The sequence below is a fragment of the Anguilla anguilla genome, chromosome 2 (assembly GCF_013347855.1).
Source record: "Anguilla anguilla isolate fAngAng1 chromosome 2, fAngAng1.pri, whole genome shotgun sequence".
NCBI lineage: Eukaryota > Metazoa > Chordata > Actinopteri > Anguilliformes > Anguillidae > Anguilla > Anguilla anguilla.
Genome location: NC_049202.1, coordinates 38,535,927 through 38,556,410, shown reverse-complemented (window position 1 = coordinate 38,556,410; position 20,484 = coordinate 38,535,927). Strand labels below are relative to the sequence as shown.

Here is a 20,484-nt window from a genome sequence, read left to right as displayed (position 1 = left end):
CCCAGTCTGGAACATCAACGAGATTTCCATTCTTCCATCATACTCCAGAACTAACGATCAGAATTTATTTATTTATTTTTATTTATTGATTTATAATTAGAATTATTGTGGTTGTTGTTTTAATTATTATTATTATTATTATTATTATTATTATTATGAGTAGGAGTAGGAGTAGTAGTGGTATTGACATGTTTTAGGACAGAACATCTTTGCTCAGAGGGACTTTTAATAAATTTGAATTTTGAAAAACTTTAAAGTGTGAAGTATGTTGTTAATGCCACCCTCGTCCCAACATGAACGGCTGACCGTGCCACTAGTTCAAGCGTTCGAAATGTTTAATTAAAGACAATTCACGGTTTAGAGATGATTACTCCCTGGTCCTTGGAAAAACGACCCGTTCTTTCTGTCTTCACGCCTCCTAGCGTCGACGAGAATTAATTGGTTCTTGCGTTGCGCAAAATACAAATTCCGCTAGTTGTCGCTGTGTTCTGCGGCTATGACCAGTTTCGGTACATTTCGGAAGTACCCTCGACTTTCTGCGGAAGTGAGCTTAAGAAAGATGGCGCTGGATGGACTAGATCATGTACGGGACGGTGCTTATTGTTTTTTTAAATCATAGTTGACTGTCTATTGCTGGGCGTTCTCTTATAACATAGCCAACCACTACAATTGAAGACATTCATTCCTAATGGGATATCCGTATCAGGTGGAATATATGTCTGAATGATCGTGTGGCAATTTGTGACTTCCATCGCGAATTGATGCGGTTTGCTGTCTCATTGTAGCGAGCCTGCAAGCTAGCTAGCCATATCAGCACCGCTACAGTACAGGGGTAATAACGTTAAAAAGCCGAGGTGCATACTTGCTAAACGAAAACTAAGTAGCTATTTGACAAAGCTTGACCGACCTTGTAGAATAATTATATCTTTGTAGTTGGATAATGTTAAATGGATACTGGTCGTCCGCCTTCAACTGTTTTAACGTTCTGTTGCAAAATGTATAGCATGACAGCTATTGTTAGCTAGATTGCTAACTTCTTTCTTGTGGCTTATTAGTCATTAGCTGGTGATATGTATATATATATTATAGCATTTTAATTTATCATTACAAATCTTCGATCTTCGATTATGTTTCCTAGCTTGCTTGCGAAGATAAATTTAATAACTAGTTAGGCGATTGCCAAATTCGGAGAAAAAACCAAATAGCATTGTAGAAAGTTGCCTTAGTAGTCGTCTTAATCTGGTTAACGATAACTTTGTCATTATTCAGCTCGCTGGCTTTACAATGAACATGTTTTGTTATATTGGTTGGTTGTACAAGACGTAATACATCTGTCAGTGTTTTATTAACTCTAACGACCCATTCTTGATTCTTGAGCGGTAATTGTTGATGCTCGGTTACCAATGTTAATCAAGCAAAACTCAACCATGTTTACAATGTCTTCTAATAAAGCTAACCAGCTTTAGGTAAATAGGCTTCTTCGTTCCTGGTGCTCTGACTATGAAGTTATAATGTCCCTGATATGTTTGCAGATGGAGATGGAGGATAGCAAAGGAGGCACTGGTCTCAGGCAGTATTACCTGTCCAAAATCGAGGAGCTTCAGGTGGGCAAATCACTAATGAAATGAGCTATATGATTTCTGTTGGATCAGAATGCGTAAATAAAACTTTTTCTTCTCCCCAGTTAACGGTGAATGACAAGAGTCAGAATCTTAGACGTCTGCAGGCACAAAGAAATGAGCTCAATGCGAAAGGTAAGGCTGTGTAATGTTACCTTCATCTGTATTTTGTCACAAAAAAATTAATTTTTATTTAATTACCTAAAAACTTGCTTGAATATTTGTCTTTTTCCCTTTGTTGGTCCTACAGTGTTTATGTACATCTATTTGTGCGATCATTATTAATATAGGAGTTTGCACTTCTGTTTTCAGTGCGTCTGCTGCGTGAGGAGCTGCAGCTGCTTCAGGAACAGGGCTCCTATGTGGGTGAGGTAGTGAGGGCCATGGACAAGAAGAAGGTGCTGGTGAAGGTGAGACCCTGCGGCCTCTGTCTTACGTTGAAGGAGGATGTGTTTGAGTCCAGCCTCACCTCACTGCCTTTCGATCTCTTTATCTTCTCTGTCACAGGTGCATCCAGAGGGAAAGTTTGTGGTGGATGTGGATAAGAACATTGATATTAATGATGTGAGTAATTTAAATTTTGGTCAAGTTTTGCTACTTGGTTGTCAAGTGTTATATAGTATTCCTAGGCAAATGTAGGTATCCCCCCACTCGTGATATTCGAAAGATGATTCTAGTATATGTAATGTATATATAGCCCCATTCAACATACCATGTACTTTTTTGGACCTTGCTGGCATTCAGTTGTTTGACCGCTGATTTAGATTCTGTGACAAGGTTTTACCAAATGCGCTGATAATGTGTTTGCATTTTTTAAGGTGACTCCAAATTGCCGTGTTGCCCTGCGCAATGACAGCTACACCCTCCATAAGATCCTGCCCAACAAAGTGGATCCCCTGGTATCTCTGATGATGGTGGAGAAGGTGCCTGATTCCACTTATGAGATGATCGGCGGTCTTGACAAACAGATTAAGGAGATCAAGGAAGTGATTGAGCTGCCAGTCAAGCACCCTGAGCTGTTTGAGGCTCTTGGAATTGCTCAGCCCAAGGTGGGTGACTCGAGCCTTGGGCGTTGGGTGGGGTTCATTTTCTGTTAATAACTGTCCTCATACTGCACCCTGGTTTGTTACCAGTTCACTTACATTGTTGGGATTTTTTATGCCATTTGTTACTGGCTTTGACTGATTTGAGCCCCAGTTGGTTCTTTTGACCCCCTGCTGTGGATGAACCGTGAAGATGGAAAACGGGTTTGTGGCATCCGTGTTGCCAGGGTCATTAGATAGCATATTAAGGACATGTTGCTCTAATAGAAATGTATGATTTGTAACATTAAGTAGCTATAAAATGAGAGCATTTTGAAGAGATGGCTGTAAGTGTGGTCATATCGGAAGGGCTACCTTCAAGTGTGGTTGACCCCTAAATGTCCTTTGTGATCCAGGGCGTACTGCTGTATGGGCCTCCTGGCACAGGGAAGACCCTGCTGGCCCGAGCGGTGGCCCACCACACCGATTGCACCTTCATCAGGGTGTCTGGCTCGGAGCTGGTGCAGAAGTTCATTGGAGAAGGTGAGTCCAGATCCATCCGCTTCAGTGTGCATTCTGACAGACCTTCCAAACTCCACACTGCGATGAGCACGCATGAGCACCGTGATGACACAAATCGCATTATGACTAGGTGTTCAGTATTTATGGTAATTTAACTCTTTATGTTGATACAAGCAAATATGGGCATATACAGGACGAGTTTAATTGTCCGTCCAGCATTCTCTCATCTCCTATATGATTTTGAGCAGGTCTAGGCTAGGGCACCAATGGCCATTTGACTGAAATGGGGTGGTGGGGGTGACAAGATCCCTGTGATGCCATTTACCTATGGAAAGGCCCAAATATCTTTGTTCTCCCCAAAACAGTTTATAGCAATGTGAAGACACTTAGAAATAGTACATTCATCTATGGGTGAGAACACGTGTACTCTCACAGTCATCTTGGAAGACAAGTAAATTTAGTTGACCTTACATCTCATATATGTATGAGTTTGCAACGAGTTCTGTTTTGTTTTTAAACTTGTTATTTTCACGTAAACGGACAGGGAACAACACACGCATGTATTTTATACGAAAATAGTGACAAATCGTCCATCTGTGGGTAACGTGGGGCTGAAGTCCTGTAACGTCTCATGTGACCGCAGGAGCCCGCATGGTGCGCGAGCTCTTCGTCATGGCGAGGGAGCACGCGCCCTCCATCATTTTCATGGACGAGATCGACTCCATCGGCTCGTCCCGCCTGGAGGGCGGCTCGGGTGGGGACAGCGAGGTGCAGAGGACCATGCTGGAGCTGCTCAATCAGCTGGACGGCTTCGAGGCCACCAAAAACATCAAGGTGAAGGATGGGAACTTTATCTGCTCATTTTAGTCCTTTCTCCAATGGACCTCGGTATGCTTGACAAACCGGCAGTTGTCTGTGGAATGTTGTGAATTCATTGATATAAGTTGTATGTTAAAATGTAGGGAAAATGGCGCATCCTCTGAAAAGGTATTTCTATGAGGAGTACTAATACAGAAGGAAATTAATGACTGGGTAATGTGTATATAATGTGTGCTGTGTTTCAGCTTGAAATTTTATTTCAGAGACGACGAGGCTCATTATTAGAAACATATATACCCTTTACATGTTTCTAATATTGGCATAAATTATTAGCAATTTGCTTGCATCGGCGGTGAGAATCGTGTAGTAGCAGGCCACCCCCGCTATTTGAATGTAGCGGAAAAATTGGGGTGTATAGCCTGCATGTGTAAATTATTTATTTTGTGATGGTTATTCACATACCAATGTGGAATATGTCTTCTCTGTAAATTTTATCTTTGTAAGACTGTCAGGAAAAAAAACGGCCATGACATTACTCATAACTTGTATTTTTCGTGCGCTGATGTTTTTACTTGCCTGATCTGTTGCCCTGTAGGTCATTATGGCCACCAACCGTATCGACATCCTGGACTCGGCCCTCCTCAGGCCTGGTCGTATCGACAGGAAGATTGAGTTCCCCCCTCCGAATGAAGAGGTCAGACCATCGTTACTTGCTCATTCACATGAACGTGTGCAGTCATAGAGTAAATAATAATAGAATTAATTGGTGTCAAGAGGTGGAGAGCTCCCTTCGGACTCAACAAATGGAGTACAGCATAATTGATCTGAAGAGATCTGCTCCTTTGCTTCCTCAGGCCCGTTTGGACATCCTGAAGATCCACTCCCGAAAGATGAACCTGACCCGCGGGATCAACCTGCGCAAGATTGCGGAGCTGATGCCAGGAGCTTCAGGAGCAGAGGTCAAGGTGAGCACCTTGGTGAAGTAAGAGCTGTCTGTAAAAGCCTCCAGCTTCCCTATGTTGGAGCCACAGTAAGAAATGGGGCAGTTTATAGTTTTGTGTACGTCACTGCCGCGTACTGCCATTTTCTATTGGATTTGGTGCAATCAGAATTTGTATGGCACTAAATAGGCCTTTTTCCGTTTATTGCATATTAAAGAAAGACGAAATATTTCAACAAGTAGCATTCAGTTTTATTTAAAAAATAAAACTTAAAATGCACTTGGAATTTCACCAGTTGAAACAGTTTGAATAAAATGGTTGTAAAGTAGCACATGCAAATTATCACTATCAACATTAATCTATGACTTCTCCTAAACTGTGCAGTGTAGTTTTCAGGCAAAGGACATAATTATCAGGCATTACTTGCTTCAGTTATGATTCCAATCATATGATTCAAGTCATGCAACTCTTTATATGTGTATTTTTGTCATTTTTTTAGTGCAGTCTCTCTTGCTATATAGATGCCACTATACAGAATTGTATTCAAAATTTGGCAAATCATTTCTGAGAGATTTGGTACGCCACACAATTTGTGAATCGACTTAAATTTGAAATAAGTGTTTGTGTTTATGCTGTCCCCTGCTATAGCCAGTTTTCTCTGTCTCATGTAGCCGCACAAATCAGTTGACTTACCCAATTTTTCCAGTTTGTTATAAAACAATAGACCTTGAAAATACATTGACCATTCATCTGACTGAAAGGCAGCAAAGTGAGGTGTTTTGTCACGATCATTCCTGGTTACTTTACCATTCCGCCTCAAATGCAGCATGTGTTAGCTTGTTGCAGGCTGTGCTTTAGGGTTCATTCAGTTTGAGAGTGTGACACTGAGCTGTCTCTCCCCGCTCTCTGTGTTGCTGCTCCTCAGGGCGTGTGCACAGAGTCTGGGATGTACGCCTTGAGGGAAAGGAGAGTCCACGTCACGCAGGAGGACTTTGAGATGGCTGTGGCCAAGGCAAGTCCATCAGTCTCTTTTAATCCCCTAAAATGTTAAATGGAAACTTCTTTCTTTCTGTTTTATTTGTGGTCCTCCTTGCTCCTCATCCCCTTTTGCTGTGTGGATTCGGCATGTGAAGGAGTGCAGGTGAACTCAACGCTGTCTTGTCTCTGAGCAGGTGATGCAGAAGGACAGCGAGAAGAACATGTCCATCAAGAAGCTCTGGAAGTAGCTCTACAAGGGATGGTCAGTCTCTGCTCCAGATGTCCGTTCAACTACATATGTATATTTCTTTATCCATTAGGTTTGGTTTGTAACTGCTATCCAATTTAATTATCAATAAATAGTCAATCTCTTTATGTGCGCACTGGTTGTGTTCTTAAAAGCACCCATCTACATCTTTGTCGAGTCCACTGCACCTATCACATTTCTTTCAGAGATATCAGATCATACTGCATATTACAGTATGATCTGTTATGTTATGTTATGTGTAGCGTCCTTTTATTTAGGTTTACTTGCATTTCATTTTTCAGAAGTCAGAATTTGTTGAGAATCCATTTCTTAGCTGGTGGAACAGTATTGGCATCTATGAACAATACCTGGACAGTCATGAGACCTTCAGCCTAATTTTCTATAATTGTACTGATCCATCTGCTGTTGGGAGGTTTGAAGTAAATTAAGCTAATTGTCTAGATAAGCTTACTTTCCATGTCCTGCATCCAAAATATGTCTTTTTGTCTGCCGTGCATCACCTTTATTCCTTACTCTCTAGTTTTGTAAGGGATGGACTGGAAATAAGTGGGTAGTTTGTGGAAGGTGTGTTTAAAAAAAAAAAAAAAAACTGAAGAGCAGGATGCAAGATATTGTTGTGTGCTGTTATTAATAAAGAGTGCTCCTTGCAGTATATAAAATAAATAACATTCTAAATTAAACTATACATCCCTAAAGTTAATTTATTTATTGGGTAATCTTGCTTGATTTGATTTTTAATTATTTAGCATAGTAGACTCTGATCAATAAGGCAAAATTCTAGCAGCTGTGGACCTCATTTACTAAATTATTTTGAATGATTGCTTGATGCCAGTGTAAGGCAGTGTACTTCTGTCTAAAAACTAGTTGAGTCACTATCTATTAAGCGGGTTAATACCTTGCTGGATATTTCTTGCTTACCTGCCGTCCTCTCATTGGCCTTGGCGATGGCTTCCAATTTATTATTGCACTGGAAAAGGAAGTTTTTCAAACCACATGATGTGGTAAATTCTGAAACCTTCCCTACAAAAATCCTCACCTGTAAAACATTATCTTTATAAATTATGACTATTTTTGCACATAGTAGACTAATTTGCCATTGCATATGGATTTTATGGTGAAGTTCCCTTTTAGTTCGCTAAAGGTATAGGAAAAATACATCAGCATGCCGATGTTTAGTGATAGAAGGTGATTGAGAGCAATTATTTTTCTCGCCATGCTAAAATAGAAATGTTACAATGGAATTTGTTTCCACTCAAGGAACCGAACTAACTTTGCCACCTTTGTCACTGTGGGAGGTCCTTCCAGTCAATCTTCTATTAAGTCTACCACTTGTAGATGTAGTCCACATGATGTCATGTATCTTTGAGGTTTTTTTAACGATAACACTAAGAAGTACATTTCGATCCTAACTTCTTGCAGAAGCTGTGCCATTCAGACCTTTCCATTAAACTATTAACATTTCCTACAGGCCAGTTGAAGATCTTTGAAGAAAGGCATGTTAGAAATTTACCCCCTATGCTACCCCTATCGGGTATAATAGGGGGTAAATCTACCCCCCATTTACCCCCTAGAAGTAATAATGATTACCCAGTGTTCTGAACATAACAATCTGTTTCAGATTCCCTGACACCTTTTGGCCCCTCCAACTATAAATTAAATTTGTACAGTACAAATCACAAATGACTGCATCGGTTTCTTTTTTTTTCTTTTACTATGGCACTTTTATGGTACATTTTACTTAAACCCAACATGGAAATTGCCTTATAAGCTATTGTAAGAGTTCTGAAAGGAAAATAAAATATTTCTGGCTGACTTCAGGAGCTTCCTGTAAGTGCACTAGAAATGAACCAGAACGTTGCCAGATACAATTAAGATGCAGTCTTACAGGAAAAAATGGAGGTCTTCCAGCTATTACTACTACACAGATTTTTTTTATTGCAAGACTTAGAACATAAGTGCATGACATACATTTTCTGAAGGTTTTGTATGCATCTCCCATTCTTCTTAAGCAAGATTAATATTTCAAGATAATCTTGCATGAATAAACTTATTTGAAACAAAATCATGATGTCAGTTAAAATATTTAAATACCAAGGAAATCTGATGTAGAATTTTACTTCTTGAAAAATACACAGCCCAAGGTTAAATTGGGAAAGACTCATCTCCCAGAATGTAAAACCAGCACAATAGAGGAAAACCTTCTTGGGAATTTCCATTCGTGATATGACCACAAAAAGTAAAGCAGCCAGCTGTTTCTTGTTATGCCATTGTGATCATGCATAACTGTTGTGCTTGCAGAAACAGCTTAGCTCTGTTCAATCCCTTGGACAGGAGCCTTAGCATCTTCCGGTATAACTACAGTGAGATTGCTTCTTGGAACCTCTAATGCCTGGTTTTCTAAGGAAAGAGATTTTGCATGCTAGACAATTAAAGAATACTTTGTTGTTTCATAATCACCGCTTGTGGTTGCAAGCTGAAATTTTGTCTTTTCCCTCAGAGGAATCAAAGCAATTCCACAGAAAGCCCACCAAGTTCATGGTGAGAATGACTATAGAATCACTTGGGATATCTTAGATACAAAATAACATATGCTAACTGTTCTCAAAGAAAGAAAACATTGTGTAAGTTATTGTTGCATGCCTTTTAGATAAAACTTGGGACTGGACACTCATAAGAACATGATTTGAAAAATCAAAAAACTAATCTGGTAAGATTGCTTTGCCTGGTGTAGAATACGATAATTCCGCTTACCATGGACATTGGACCAAGATTAAACACAATGTTTCTATGTACAGTTCAGCCCTACTTGTAATTGTGGACTGATTTTTGCACCAAACAGAACATGTTCATCGCATTATCATTACACTGCAGTTGGTGTACCAAATTGGAACGGGTTCTCCTGTCTTAAAACAGCAAAACAATATGTAATGCTGCAGAACATCTTGATCTAAGGGTTATTCGCCCTCTTTGGGTTGTTGCACAGTTGTATCCAAGCTGCCTATGTCTGAGAAGACAAGACAGACTCTTACAGACCCCAACTTTCTTATGTATTCAGATCTTCACATCAAAGGATATGTTGAGCATGTTTATGTGTATATAACACCCATGCACACACCAAAACGTATCTGCACAGAAACCAATCTTTGGGTCAAAGGCTAAAATATTTGCAGTTGAATCAGGTATCTCCACAAACAGGTATTTTTATATTTACGTTTGAGTTAAAGTTGGTCATGTAACCGATTACGATGTATTCTTAGGAATGTCAGTAAATGATTTAAATATAACAGCTTGAGAAACATTATCAAAAGGTGCCTCGAAGCAAAATCAATGCATATTGATTCATTTAAAACCTGATGCCCATCGTCAAGTTTAAACAAGTAAATCCTAGCTGACAGGTTGTCATGCACTTGAAAAACACCTCAAATGTTCCACATCACTGAACAGTCAAGGTAAATCCCGCCTAAACATTCACAAGGTTCAATATTGAAGTCCATGTCAACTTCAATACAACATTTTCTAAACTGTCCCATTTGAATCATCACATACATTTAATCAGGATGGATAACATACATTGAATGTCCTGAAGTGACAGCTTGACCTTTGAGGAACACATTTCACACAGAGATATGCCTGTCCCAGAAAGACTTTCCCCCTGAGGTGGTCTTAAGACTGGGAAGCACCATGTGGTCACATCGAGTTTTCATTACAGGAAAAGAGCTGTCATTGATGCTAAACTGAAGCCCCACTGAAAGGTCCTTGGTGTCCTTCAAGATCCCTTTAACTCAGTCACACCAACACTATGCATGTTTATTTGACGTCTGACAAACACAACGGAGACACAGGTGATTTTGGTCCATACTCTGGCAGTCCAGGGCTTGACAGCCCAATGGTATCAGTCAGCGAGAGAAAAAAGGTGGGTGGCGGCACTGCCAGCATGCCAAAGCATGCGCGGAAAATTTACACACCGTGGCAACCCATTTCATGTAGCAAAGAATGCATCAGTTCATGGCTCACCCCAATCGGGCTGTGAGGAGAGCAAACAGATGGGCATAGCATTGCAGTGGTCACACTATGAAACGAGAAAAAAAAGATCTGGAACCTGTCAAATTATTTAAAACAAAGGGAAAGCTGTGATATCATTGTCATGTAAATGTTGGTACAAATCCCTGGCCCACGCACCAGGTTGTTACTTTGACTATCAGTGTCACCAACAGCTTTGCACCCATTGTCCGAACCCTGCTTGCTCTTTTTGAGAACCGAGAACAACCAATGAACGGTAACCTCCACTGCTAACCTTCAACACTTTCAATCTTTGTTCCACCAGATCCCTGGAGTAATGTGGTCGCCCAAAGTTGTTCCGAATTCCACTCCTGGGCTGTGTCACCTGCTTTCTGCTCACCTTCGGTTGGCTTGTCCTTTGTTGGTTTGAAGGTAATGGAGGTTAGGTATACACAGGGAGCAGGACAGAGGTGGAGGGCGGTTGCTTTAAGCAGGGTCGGAGGAAGGCGTCAGTGCACAAACCCAGGCGTGTCGGCAGGGGGCTAGGTCCTCACCCAGCTGACAGGGACCCACTGGGCCTCCCGCTCCAGCCGTTCCAGAATGTTCCGCAGCTCAGTGCAGGCGGTCGCTGCATCCTCCTTCACCAGGATCCGGTCCACCAAATGACCGTACTGCTGGTCGATCAGCTGCGCTGACTGACGCATCTCTTGGAGGTCCTCATCCTTGGTAGCAGAAAGAGGGGCAGGGAGAGTCAGGCTTGATACTCAAGAAGGAAGAGTCTGGGCTCAACAGACATTTGGGACAAGCCCTCATTTCCTGAACTCGTTAAACATCTGTTACTAATTTGAGAACACCCATCCCTCCTTGACCGGAACGTGACGGTGTCTGTGGGCGGCGCAGTCTCACCGTGATGCGGCCGTGGTCCCCGCCCCCTGGGGAGGTGGCGGCACTGCGTCGCCGTCGGCTCTCGGGGACCCGGGGCTTCACGAAGATCACGTAAGGCTTGAACTCGGCAGTGCGCAGGGTCTTCAGTGCCTGAGGGTCAGAGTTCACAGCACAGCAAGAAATAAGGTAAGATGGTTGTGCATTTAGGAGCATAGTACTATGGTAACTGTGTACCCTATGATATCAATCCAGTTCAAAATGAAGCAATGGATGATATAATCTTAATGCAACAATTCAGTGTTAGAGGTAGTGAATAAAAAATGACCTGTGTACATGAGGGACAACATCCAAATGCAAAGCAGATGCTATGAAAAAGGTAATAAAGCTTATAACTATATTACGCTTAAATAACTTTCCTGCATATGAGCATGTATAAAATAATAGACATAATTATGGTTAGCATGGCTGTAAGAGGAGGCCACAGAGACTTCGAAAGAGGGGTAATCATGGTTGTGTTAGGTGGTAGCATAGTTGTATTTGGTAAGAACTGAAGACAGCTAAAAGGAAAGGAGAGGCTAGCAAAATAGAGCAGAAGAGCTGAAGTCTTCCCAGCAGTGTCAGTATGACCGGTACACAGTGGTTTAACTGACTGGAGATCCAGGCTGTGAAACCCATTAATCACCTCAACCCCTCAGAGTGTCCCTGCTGGCTGTTTGGAGAGTAGTCCAGCAAACTGGTGACTCAGCCTGTAAACACTGGCATGCCCGTCGAGAGGATGGAACTAACACCCACCGTGAGGGGGATCGCATGATAAAAGTCACAGCTCTTTCACTCAGCTTGCAAGTTCAAGGTGTCACTGCAAAGGTATGACTAAGCATATTGTAATTTTGAAAATATTTTATCATTGCGGTCTGTGCATATGAGAAAAGGGTTGTGGGATATATTTTTAGAGCATTGCCTTGTATGGATGTGCTGAATGTGTACAATGGCTGATACTTGGATAAAGGTGTCTGAAAAATGAATTTATCAAAGAAGTTAATTATTCCATGAATAATTAATCTATTATTCATTCAATAGAGAGGCACTATATGGCGTGGTTAAAGTTAACTTGATTTTCCATTGGTTTGAATCCTGCATGGAGAACTGTTGTATTTAAGCAAGGTGAAGATGCATTCCTTCAGTAATTTGCTTGTATGCATGTATAGTGCATTATGTTTAAATGGATAGTCTGCAAAGGCATAACTGAAAAAATCAAAGCAACTAAATGATGATTCCAGTAAAATGGTTTCCAAGAGAAGAGTATTACTGTGTCAAAGCCTCACAGCACAAATGCACCATTATCGGGGGCTCGTACCTCTGGCTGCACATCCACAAGACAGAGCTTATTTCTGGCCAGCACACTGCGTATGGCCTCAAGACTGGTGCCATACTGGTTCTCCTTGTACTCCCCATGCTCAATGAATCTAGACAAAAACAGAACAAAACAGCTTGGTATGGCACATCGTACTGTTTCTTGTACTCTCCATGCTCAATGAATCTTGAGAAACACAGAAGAAAACAGGACAGCATACCATGAAGCGGCACAGTAGCACAATCCATGACAAGTTTGATTTGCCTCCAGTTACCTCATGCAGTGTTGTACCTTTTGTATCACACAGACTGCAATAACCAAGTCAAACTGAATAATGGTTAGAACTACTTTAGAACTGCAATTTACTTTAAAGAGAACTTACTTGTTGTTCTGTGCATCAGCCTCAAATGCCTGTTTGGAGACAAAGTGGTACTCCACTCCTTCTTTCTCATGGCTCTTCTTAGGCCTGGTGGTGTCTGTGGAAACAAAGAATCAAAATGCCTTTTTAATGCCACGCATCATTAAGATTAGTGGGAGTGTGCACAATCTAGCAATTCACTAACACGCAGTGCTCTATGTTACTGTAGTATTCACAGATGCTTACTGTATAACAGTAAATAAAAAGAATCTTTCACTGATCAATTTAATGTTCGAGAAAAATCAGCAAAACTGACATGTTATGTATTTATATTCATTTTCATATTTATATATTTTCAGTTTTGAACAATATTTTGATATAAAAAATAAATGTAAATTAAAGCACAAACTAACAAACTATGAAAATAAGACAAAATACGGAACAAACCAATATTTCTTTGTGTTTTTCTCCTGATTTTTGTTTCTTTTGGAGGCTGTGTCAGTGTCTACCTGTAGGTGGAGCTGAAGACGCCTAATCAGTTAATGAAGCACAACTGGGTAAACCCTCATTGTCTTTTTTCTTTAAGTTGTTTGTGTTGTATAGGTTGCAGTGGCCAGGCAGTGTTTTCTTTCATTTTATCCTTTTATTTCTATTTTAGTTTGTGAGGCTTGGTCAGACTAGATAACTTGCAGTAGACTCACTTTTTTTCTTTCTCAATGGATAAACTGTCTACTGCTTCAGAGATTAGGGCAGTTGTCTTCTGCAGGCCTTGCTCTAGCCAGCCCACTGATCTGTCCAGCCCAAATCTGGCAACCTACATTTGCATGTAGTGCTTGGTTGTAAGATTTGTTTTTGTTGTTTGTGTAATAAACCTTGTTTTTAGTTACATTTGGATTTTTGGTTGCACATTTTCTGTAGTGGCTTTACTACCCCCTGGTAATTGTAACTTGGGTGGACTCTGGGATGTTAGAACCAATGGAATGTTTTGCCAAAATGTGTAAGGTAAGGTAATGTATTTTTGGGCCATTCCATTAATGTTGCCATGACCCAATCCAATTTATTTATAGTATCAAGACAAAGGGGGATGCCATTTCAATGTATGAAAAATGGGGGTCAATATTTCAGTCCCTTCTGCGAACAAGTGACATTTTTAATGAATCTATAAATATTTTATGGGGTGTGACCCCATGCCCTCCCCCCCCTCACACACAGGTGTGCTGGTAGCTGAGAGACGCAGGCCTCTAATGTGGGGTGAGAACAGAACTCACGTGGCACGGCCACCCCGTAGCGCTGGGGGTTCTCTGCAATCACCCGCTGCTTCAGCTCATTGATCCGGGCACCCAGGGATCCTGCAAGTGTGCCAGAAAATAGCGATTTCTAAATCCGTTCCAAATCCATGAGTCTCCCTCCCACTCCAACTTCCACAAAGCACAAAAGAAATACAAACTCCTCAAGTTAATATGAAGGATAGGTGTAAAGATAGCTACATTACGTTGTATTATGTTCATCTTTCTGTCTCAGTGGCTCCCAGTCTTTTCAAGCCCACTAAATACTTTATGAGTGAATACAGTTTCTGTGGCACACTCCTTATGAATATGTTGCCGAACAAATTTGAAACATTTGAGTGAAACAGTTTTTAGTATGTGTCAAAATGAGCGGGAGCCAGTGGATTATCCCTAATGCCTGTGTAAGGGGTATGCAGATTTTGATGATGATTTGAAAGAGGCCTAAACTGAGTTAACAGCTGTGTACCCATCATAGCACTGCCCAGTGTGAGATTATTTGGAATAAATACATTTGGCCATGTATACATGTATATATTTGGAATAAAGGGAATGAAATTGGGTTTGGAATCAGGTCAGTCACACTCACTATAATGAAGAAACTGAGGGGGATCCACAAAAGCACTGTGATGTTTTTGTACCAGCTAATCAAAATATAATTCACAAAACACCCACAGTGGGTGGAAAATACACACTACAGCACTACCAGGAAAATGGAGGGTGCTCTGTCTGGGCCGTACATATTTTGATTGCGATTACATAAGGGCCAGTGCCAAAACTACCAATTTCATGCAAATGGGACTCAACACGTGCGTGTCCAATTAACAAAGTATCACTTACAATAAGAATGAATTTTTCAAGACAACATAAAACCTGGTGGTAACATACTCTGTACAAGGGTGTCGCAGAGACAGAATGTATTCATCATTACAGGCTCAGTTGTGCAATATTAGAATTGCTTGATGATAAAGATGACATTGAACCTGCCCTCTGTCATTTGTTTTGTGTTATAATTCAAGTATGCTATTTCATTGTATGGAGACAAATATTTCGACAGCTCCAATAACCTTGTTGCTTTAATAAAAGTCATTCATCCAGACAGGTCCAATTCTATGAACTGCAATAGCGTTTTCACAAAATGAAGAGGCTCATTTTCTGTTCATTCAACCACTCTGTCTTTTTGTAGTTATTCCTCCACCATTATTTACTTAAAATGAATCCCTTGTAAAATGATAGGTAAGTTTTGAATGAATGTTATTATATCAACACTATCTCAACTTAAAAACAGGTGTGGAGCTTTTTTTGAGTTTTTTATTTTTATTTTTTAGATTTAGATCTGCAGCCTCAAATGTATACTAATGATACACAGATCTTATGAAGGTTGATCAGGTGGTTGAAACATCATGTTCTGCAACTGAAAATATAACATATTATTGTGCTTGTGAACTGCGCTCACTAACTGTTTTTGCAGTTACTGCAATGCTTTCGTGAATGAGTTGTTAACAGGCAAGGATAGCATTTTTAGCGCGAAAAGCTGAACTCAATATTTTATTCAATATCCCTGAATGTCTTGTTTAGGCCGGACATTCATAGTTAGTTCTTCTATGGGCATTGATAAATGTGGTATGAAATTGTAGCATATCAAACCAAGTATTCTGAGTTCTGAGTTTCTCTTGTAAATGCCTAGCTGTAAATATAAAATAGTATTACGTATAACATAATTGAAGTGAATTAATTAAGTCGCAGTGCTGGTTGTTTGTAAAAGCGCTTAATTTTCTTAGCCTAAGGGTTCCAGCCCAGGCTGAGGATCGGCACAGAGGCCGGGTCCAGATCTCCTTAGCCTAAGGGTTCCAGCCCAGGCTGAGGATCGGCACAGAGGCCGGGTCCAGATCTCCTTAGCCTAAGGGTTCCAGCCCACACTGAGGGTGAGCACAGAGGCCGGGTCCAGATCTCCTTAGCCTAAGGGTTCCAGCCCACACTGAGGGTGAGCACAGAGGCCGGGTCCAGATCTCCTTAGCCTAAGGGTTCCAGCCGACGCTGAGGATCGGCACAGAGGCCGGGTCCAGATCTCTCACCGATCATCACCACCAGACGGGGCCTTTCGCTGGAGCGTGGCTGATACCGCGTCACCTCCTCGTAGGTCAGGAACTCCGGCTCCTTCGGCTCGGGCGTACGGGGCTCTCCGGGGGACCCCTGCCGGTCCTTGCGACTCAGGCGAAAGCTTCTGCGAAGTCCAGCTGGGGTACAGACACACGGCGGAGATTTAGGAATCGGCAGGTCGGTGAGTTACCGTTCATTCTACAGCGCAGAAACACAAGCCAGGCTCTTCTGTCTGACAGCTTTAGCTTCCATTTCCACTTCTGTGGCTTCTGATTTGCATTGCCATGTAACAAAAAGAAACATCACTGTATGTTACAATATTCATTCCTAAGCTAGGGCCAAGCTCTGTCAACAACTTCTGGCTACCGTTAGCATACCTTACTGGGACTGTTCTCAAATGCCAATGAATGTAAAGGAAAACTAGGTAGAACCACAGGTTTCTGCCAGTAAAGTTAGATATCAGAACCTGATACCTGGGAGATATTTCTGTGTATGTCTAAACAAAATCTAAAAGGATAAGTGTATATAAAAGAATAAGTATGCACAACTACTTTTCTGTAATTCATGAAGCCTATCTCAACTATGGGAGAAAACAGGATATATTTAAACCTGATTATCACAATCACACTATGTACTCTATACCTGGAATTCAGTCTTTCAGCCAAGGCTCTGCTCTGGTTTCAAAATAAATGTTTCATGCTTCCACTTGCTATGTATTTGTTATGTACACTAGGTGTAAAAAGCCTGAAGTCAAAATGGATTCAAGTTAAAGCAATGGAAAAAGTCAATGCAATATTTATTGCAATCCCACTGTATTTTGGAGCCAGAGCAAAGCCTGTGTTTGCAGAAGGGACAGTACACACATAAATATCCATAGACATACAGACACATAAGTAATGAAACGGCTGTATTGGTACCTGAGTAAAACTGGGACAGTACCTGTGTAAAACTCCCAGGAAAATGCTTGGCCACAGGAAGGCGCAACTGGCTTACACTTTGGAGAAACTATAACTAGTATTAGACCATTACACAACCAGCCTTATGCCTCTAAAGGAGGAACAGTGACCACACATGCTCGGTCGGGGCCGCGATGCATCCAAAGCCGGGCCCCTGGGGGCCCCTGGCCACAGCGTCAGAGGCGTAAGCTTCCACAGGCACTGGCAAAGTGGCCCTGGATGATCTAAACACCGCTGGAGGTTTGGGGAGGGGCTGAGGATAGAGGGGGCGGAGGGGAGGGACTTTGGGACTTTGACACTGCTCCCTGTGTCCTGACCTAACCTACAGAAGCAGCAGGCATGTTGATTGGACATACTGAGACATTTTATGTTTGGAATGTCCAAACAACTCGACAGCCATTGCAATAAGCCCCAAGTTGTTAGATGCCCAGAATGTCCAACCACTCAGTTTTCCAGGGGTTCATTTTTAAATGAATTTGACCTAGTTTCTAAATTCTATAATCTTTGAAAGGTTCAAATCAAATATATATGATCCATAAGTACAATTATACTCAATAATTACAGTTCTGATTTCATAAGCAGCCCTAAGGTTAGATTCTGTTTACAGAATGACATGTGGAATGCAATGATATACCACTAGCTATAATCTATAGAGTGAAGTGAAACTTTAATCAAAACATTGAGGTTAACACTGGAATAATACAATAAACTTTATTTTCAGTATAAAGTATTTCATGTAGGGTTGGTGGATATTGTACATTTGAGAGTTTTTTTTATCAGTACAAGGTGTCAAATAAATTCCAGCTGTGTTTAGACCATTCTACAGTTAGTAGAGCAGTCTCTTGGAGTTATCTATGTCTATGTGTCATACCAAACACATGATGAGGAGTTTCAGCACAGAAAGAGAGGTTGAGGCAGACATTTAGATAAACCTGCTTGTGATCATCTGTTTTTTATTATTCAAGTGACACCGACCGCCGCTCCTGTTTTGTTGCTGACCATCTTACTGTATGCCATTTCAGCAATAAATGTAAATACAAAGCAAGCGGATATTTTGAGCATTCTGAGAGCAACAAAAAAGGAATGCCAGAAATGTGAAAACCAAGAGCTTATTTCACAGAGTGCTATATTATTATTGTCTGCCTCTCCCATGAAAAAAATAATAAATTATGACAGATGTCATTGATACATGTGGTAGTGAAATACATACATGTATTTGTCTTTTTCAGTAGTTAAAATACAGGGGAAATGTCCCTTTTAGCATTTTTCAGAATTGGCATAGATAAACTGGAAGCAGCCATGTTGGTTAGCAGGCCACTCCCCTCGTTTACCCCTCGCTTAGAGACACGCCCACACTGCCATTTGAAACCACAGCCACTGATATGCACCCATACACAGCCCAGCTGCTATTAGCAAGGAAGCTAAGAACGAATGCATGCTCTCACCTATATACTGTCCATTGAAATAGCCCTCACAGTCACAGTCCTCTGTGGGAAGGCAAGCAGGGAGAACAGGGGGTAAGCAGAGGGCAAGAGTCCTGGAGGGTGCTGTCGGAGAGTTGGGGGCAGGGTAGGGAGGGGGGGATGCAGTCACCGAAGCGGGGTAGGCAAGCAGGCTGGCAGTGGGCAGGAGAGGGGGCAAGCAGCCACGGGCAAACAGGAGCACGGGGAGAAGGGCATTTACGGAGGTCACAGCCCCCGTTCCAGCTGTGACGAAAGAGGCCCTGTACAACCTTGGGACACAAAGGGTTAAACTGGGCACTTCTCAATGTGCAGCCAATAGTGAGACCGCATCAGAAGGCCTGGTCTTAGCCTCCCTGGATGAGAATGGGCAACATTGCACAGCACGACATCATACTTCATTTCACAGCACGAGAAAGGAGTGTTCTACCTGTAACACAAGTGGTCCTAGCCCAACACATACTTGCTTAGTACATTCTGAAATTACTCCATTAGGATATCTGTGATGCTGAATATTGACTGCCTGTGTGTAATATATAAATTATAAATCTTATATCTGGATTCATTGGTATCCTAAAGTAGTTGTATCCCTGAAAAGGGGAAAATATCAATTTTTTGTTTTACTTTCTATTGTGCTTGTTATTATGAGAAATGGCAGCATTATATGTACACAACAGCAGTTGCTTCCCATTAGATTCTTGTAAAGTTCATAAAGTTGTAGAAGAGGATAGATGAACGAAGAAATATAAGAAGAGGGAAGAGCACAGATTAAAAAGGAGAGATGTTAAAAGAGAGAAGGGCAGATGAGAGAAGAAGAGGAGAGACTCAAATTCACTCCTCTCTTCAGCAGCAAGTCCCCACCTGGGCAAAGAAGATATTTCAGGTTTGCGAATCTATGTTCTGCTCACGTAGCCAGACAGATGGGAGGATTATGGCCCAAAGGCAGCAGAGGGCCTGTCTATCCCAGGGAGAAACAGTCTCTGAGGGTAAACTCAAATACCCAGCCCCTCGGAGATTAACCTTTAACCGTTAACCTTTAACCTTAACTCTCCCATCGCACTGCACTGGTGAAAGCCAACCGCCTCTTCAAACAGTGGCATTATCACAACCAATGCAGTCCCATTTTACCTTAAGGGCAAAGTTATATATCATTCTCATAGCGGTTATGCAAATATTGTATTTTCTGTAAACTTACCACAGCATAACCAAACACCCTTGAGTAGTCTTTATTGAAATTCCAATACTCTATTCCTGAGAGTATCATCAATACAATGTTGGGCATGGATGCACAGTATCACTGGAAAGTTATTGAAGTGCTTGCAAAAACTGAGCTAAGCTGATATTGGTAACATGTGTTTTTTTTTTAAACAATATGCCTACCTTTGTCACAACCCTGGTCATCTGGGTTAGCAGTGGGGAGAGAAAAAGGCAGACACGTCTATAACATAAAGCATTATCCCCCCACAGTAAAGGATTAGGTTAGGCGAGTTTAAAGATATAAGACCTTCCAATTGTACCTTTTTCCAAACACATTACAGTACTGAAATTTAACATTTCCAGCTTGCCACTTTAATGAGTGTGAATTTAAAACAAGGCAGTCTAAACTGTAGGTTGTCTGCAGCTGACAGATTACGATACATGCTAAAATGCCATCTCATCTTTGTATAGGCAGCTAATCCCTGGCAGAATGACGTCAGCCTCTACCAGTTTCCTAGCTGCTCTTCTCCAGGAAAAAAATAAAAATTCAGTCAGACGACAGAGTATTAATCTGAGAGAATTTTCTAGGATGGCAACTCTCTAGCGAGGTAGCTGACATATTGTTAAACCCATGTTATCTACTACCGGCTCAGGCTAATCGGATTGCCATCAGATTAAATTATACGATGTGCCACTGCATTACTAAATGCTCACCTAGCCATTTCA

General features: G+C 41.4%; 2 protein-coding genes and 1 long non-coding RNA gene across 5 annotated transcripts in view; 2 read left to right on the top strand and 1 right to left on the bottom strand.

The window, feature by feature from the left end:
- Positions 1-507: 507 nt before the first annotated feature.
- Positions 508-6,276, top strand: psmc5 (proteasome 26S subunit, ATPase 5). 2 transcript variants are annotated; one of them, XM_035405226.1, is made up of 12 exons: positions 508-583; positions 1,533-1,604; positions 1,685-1,754; positions 1,932-2,029; positions 2,127-2,183; positions 2,438-2,668; positions 3,058-3,184; positions 3,807-3,997; positions 4,578-4,676; positions 4,837-4,947; positions 5,849-5,935; positions 6,096-6,276. In XM_035405226.1, the coding sequence occupies exons 1-12, from the start codon at positions 560-562 to the stop codon at positions 6,147-6,149; spliced, it is 1,221 nt and encodes a 406-aa protein (XP_035261117.1). In that variant the 5' UTR covers positions 508-559; the 3' UTR covers positions 6,150-6,276. The 2 variants fall into 2 exon arrangements, with proteins under 2 accessions (XP_035261117.1, XP_035261118.1); XM_035405227.1 differs by having other exon boundaries at positions 572-706.
- Positions 6,277-8,078: 1,802 nt separating this feature from the next.
- LOC118220859 (MAGUK p55 subfamily member 3-like) overlaps positions 8,079-20,484 on the bottom strand; it is a 37,317-nt gene continuing 24,911 nt past the window's right edge. Inside the window, exons 12-20 of one of the 2 annotated variants that reach the window (XM_035405224.1) lie at positions 19,942-19,962; positions 18,547-18,588; positions 17,085-17,150; positions 16,121-16,282; positions 14,031-14,111; positions 12,787-12,880; positions 12,408-12,516; positions 11,075-11,203; positions 8,079-10,890 (exon numbers count right to left, since the gene is read on the bottom strand). In XM_035405224.1, coding sequence (XP_035261115.1) covers positions 10,711-10,890; positions 11,075-11,203; positions 12,408-12,516; positions 12,787-12,880; positions 14,031-14,111; positions 16,121-16,282; positions 17,085-17,150; positions 18,547-18,588; positions 19,942-19,962 — 884 coding nt within the window. In that variant the 3' untranslated portion in view covers positions 8,079-10,710. The remainder of the gene's footprint in view (positions 10,891-11,074; positions 11,204-12,407; positions 12,517-12,786; positions 12,881-14,030; positions 14,112-16,120; positions 16,283-17,084; positions 17,151-18,546; positions 18,589-19,941; positions 19,963-20,484) is intronic. The other variant, XM_035405225.1, reaches the window with a different exon arrangement.
- LOC118220861 lies at positions 11,835-15,891 on the top strand. Its single transcript, XR_004764022.1, has 3 exons — positions 11,835-11,917; positions 13,255-13,319; positions 15,827-15,891. It is a non-coding gene; the product is annotated as an uncharacterized LOC118220861 (long non-coding RNA).

Coding starts and splice junctions, on each gene's coding strand:
- psmc5 (XM_035405226.1), top strand. CDS start 560: ATGGCGCTGGATGGACTAGATCAT. Junction 1,755..1,931: donor AAATGAGCTCAATGCGAAAG/GTAAGGCTGTGT, acceptor TTCTGTTTTCAG/TGCGTCTGCTGCGTGAGGAG. Junction 5,936..6,095: donor TTGAGATGGCTGTGGCCAAG/GCAAGTCCATCA, acceptor GTCTCTGAGCAG/GTGATGCAGAAGGACAGCGA.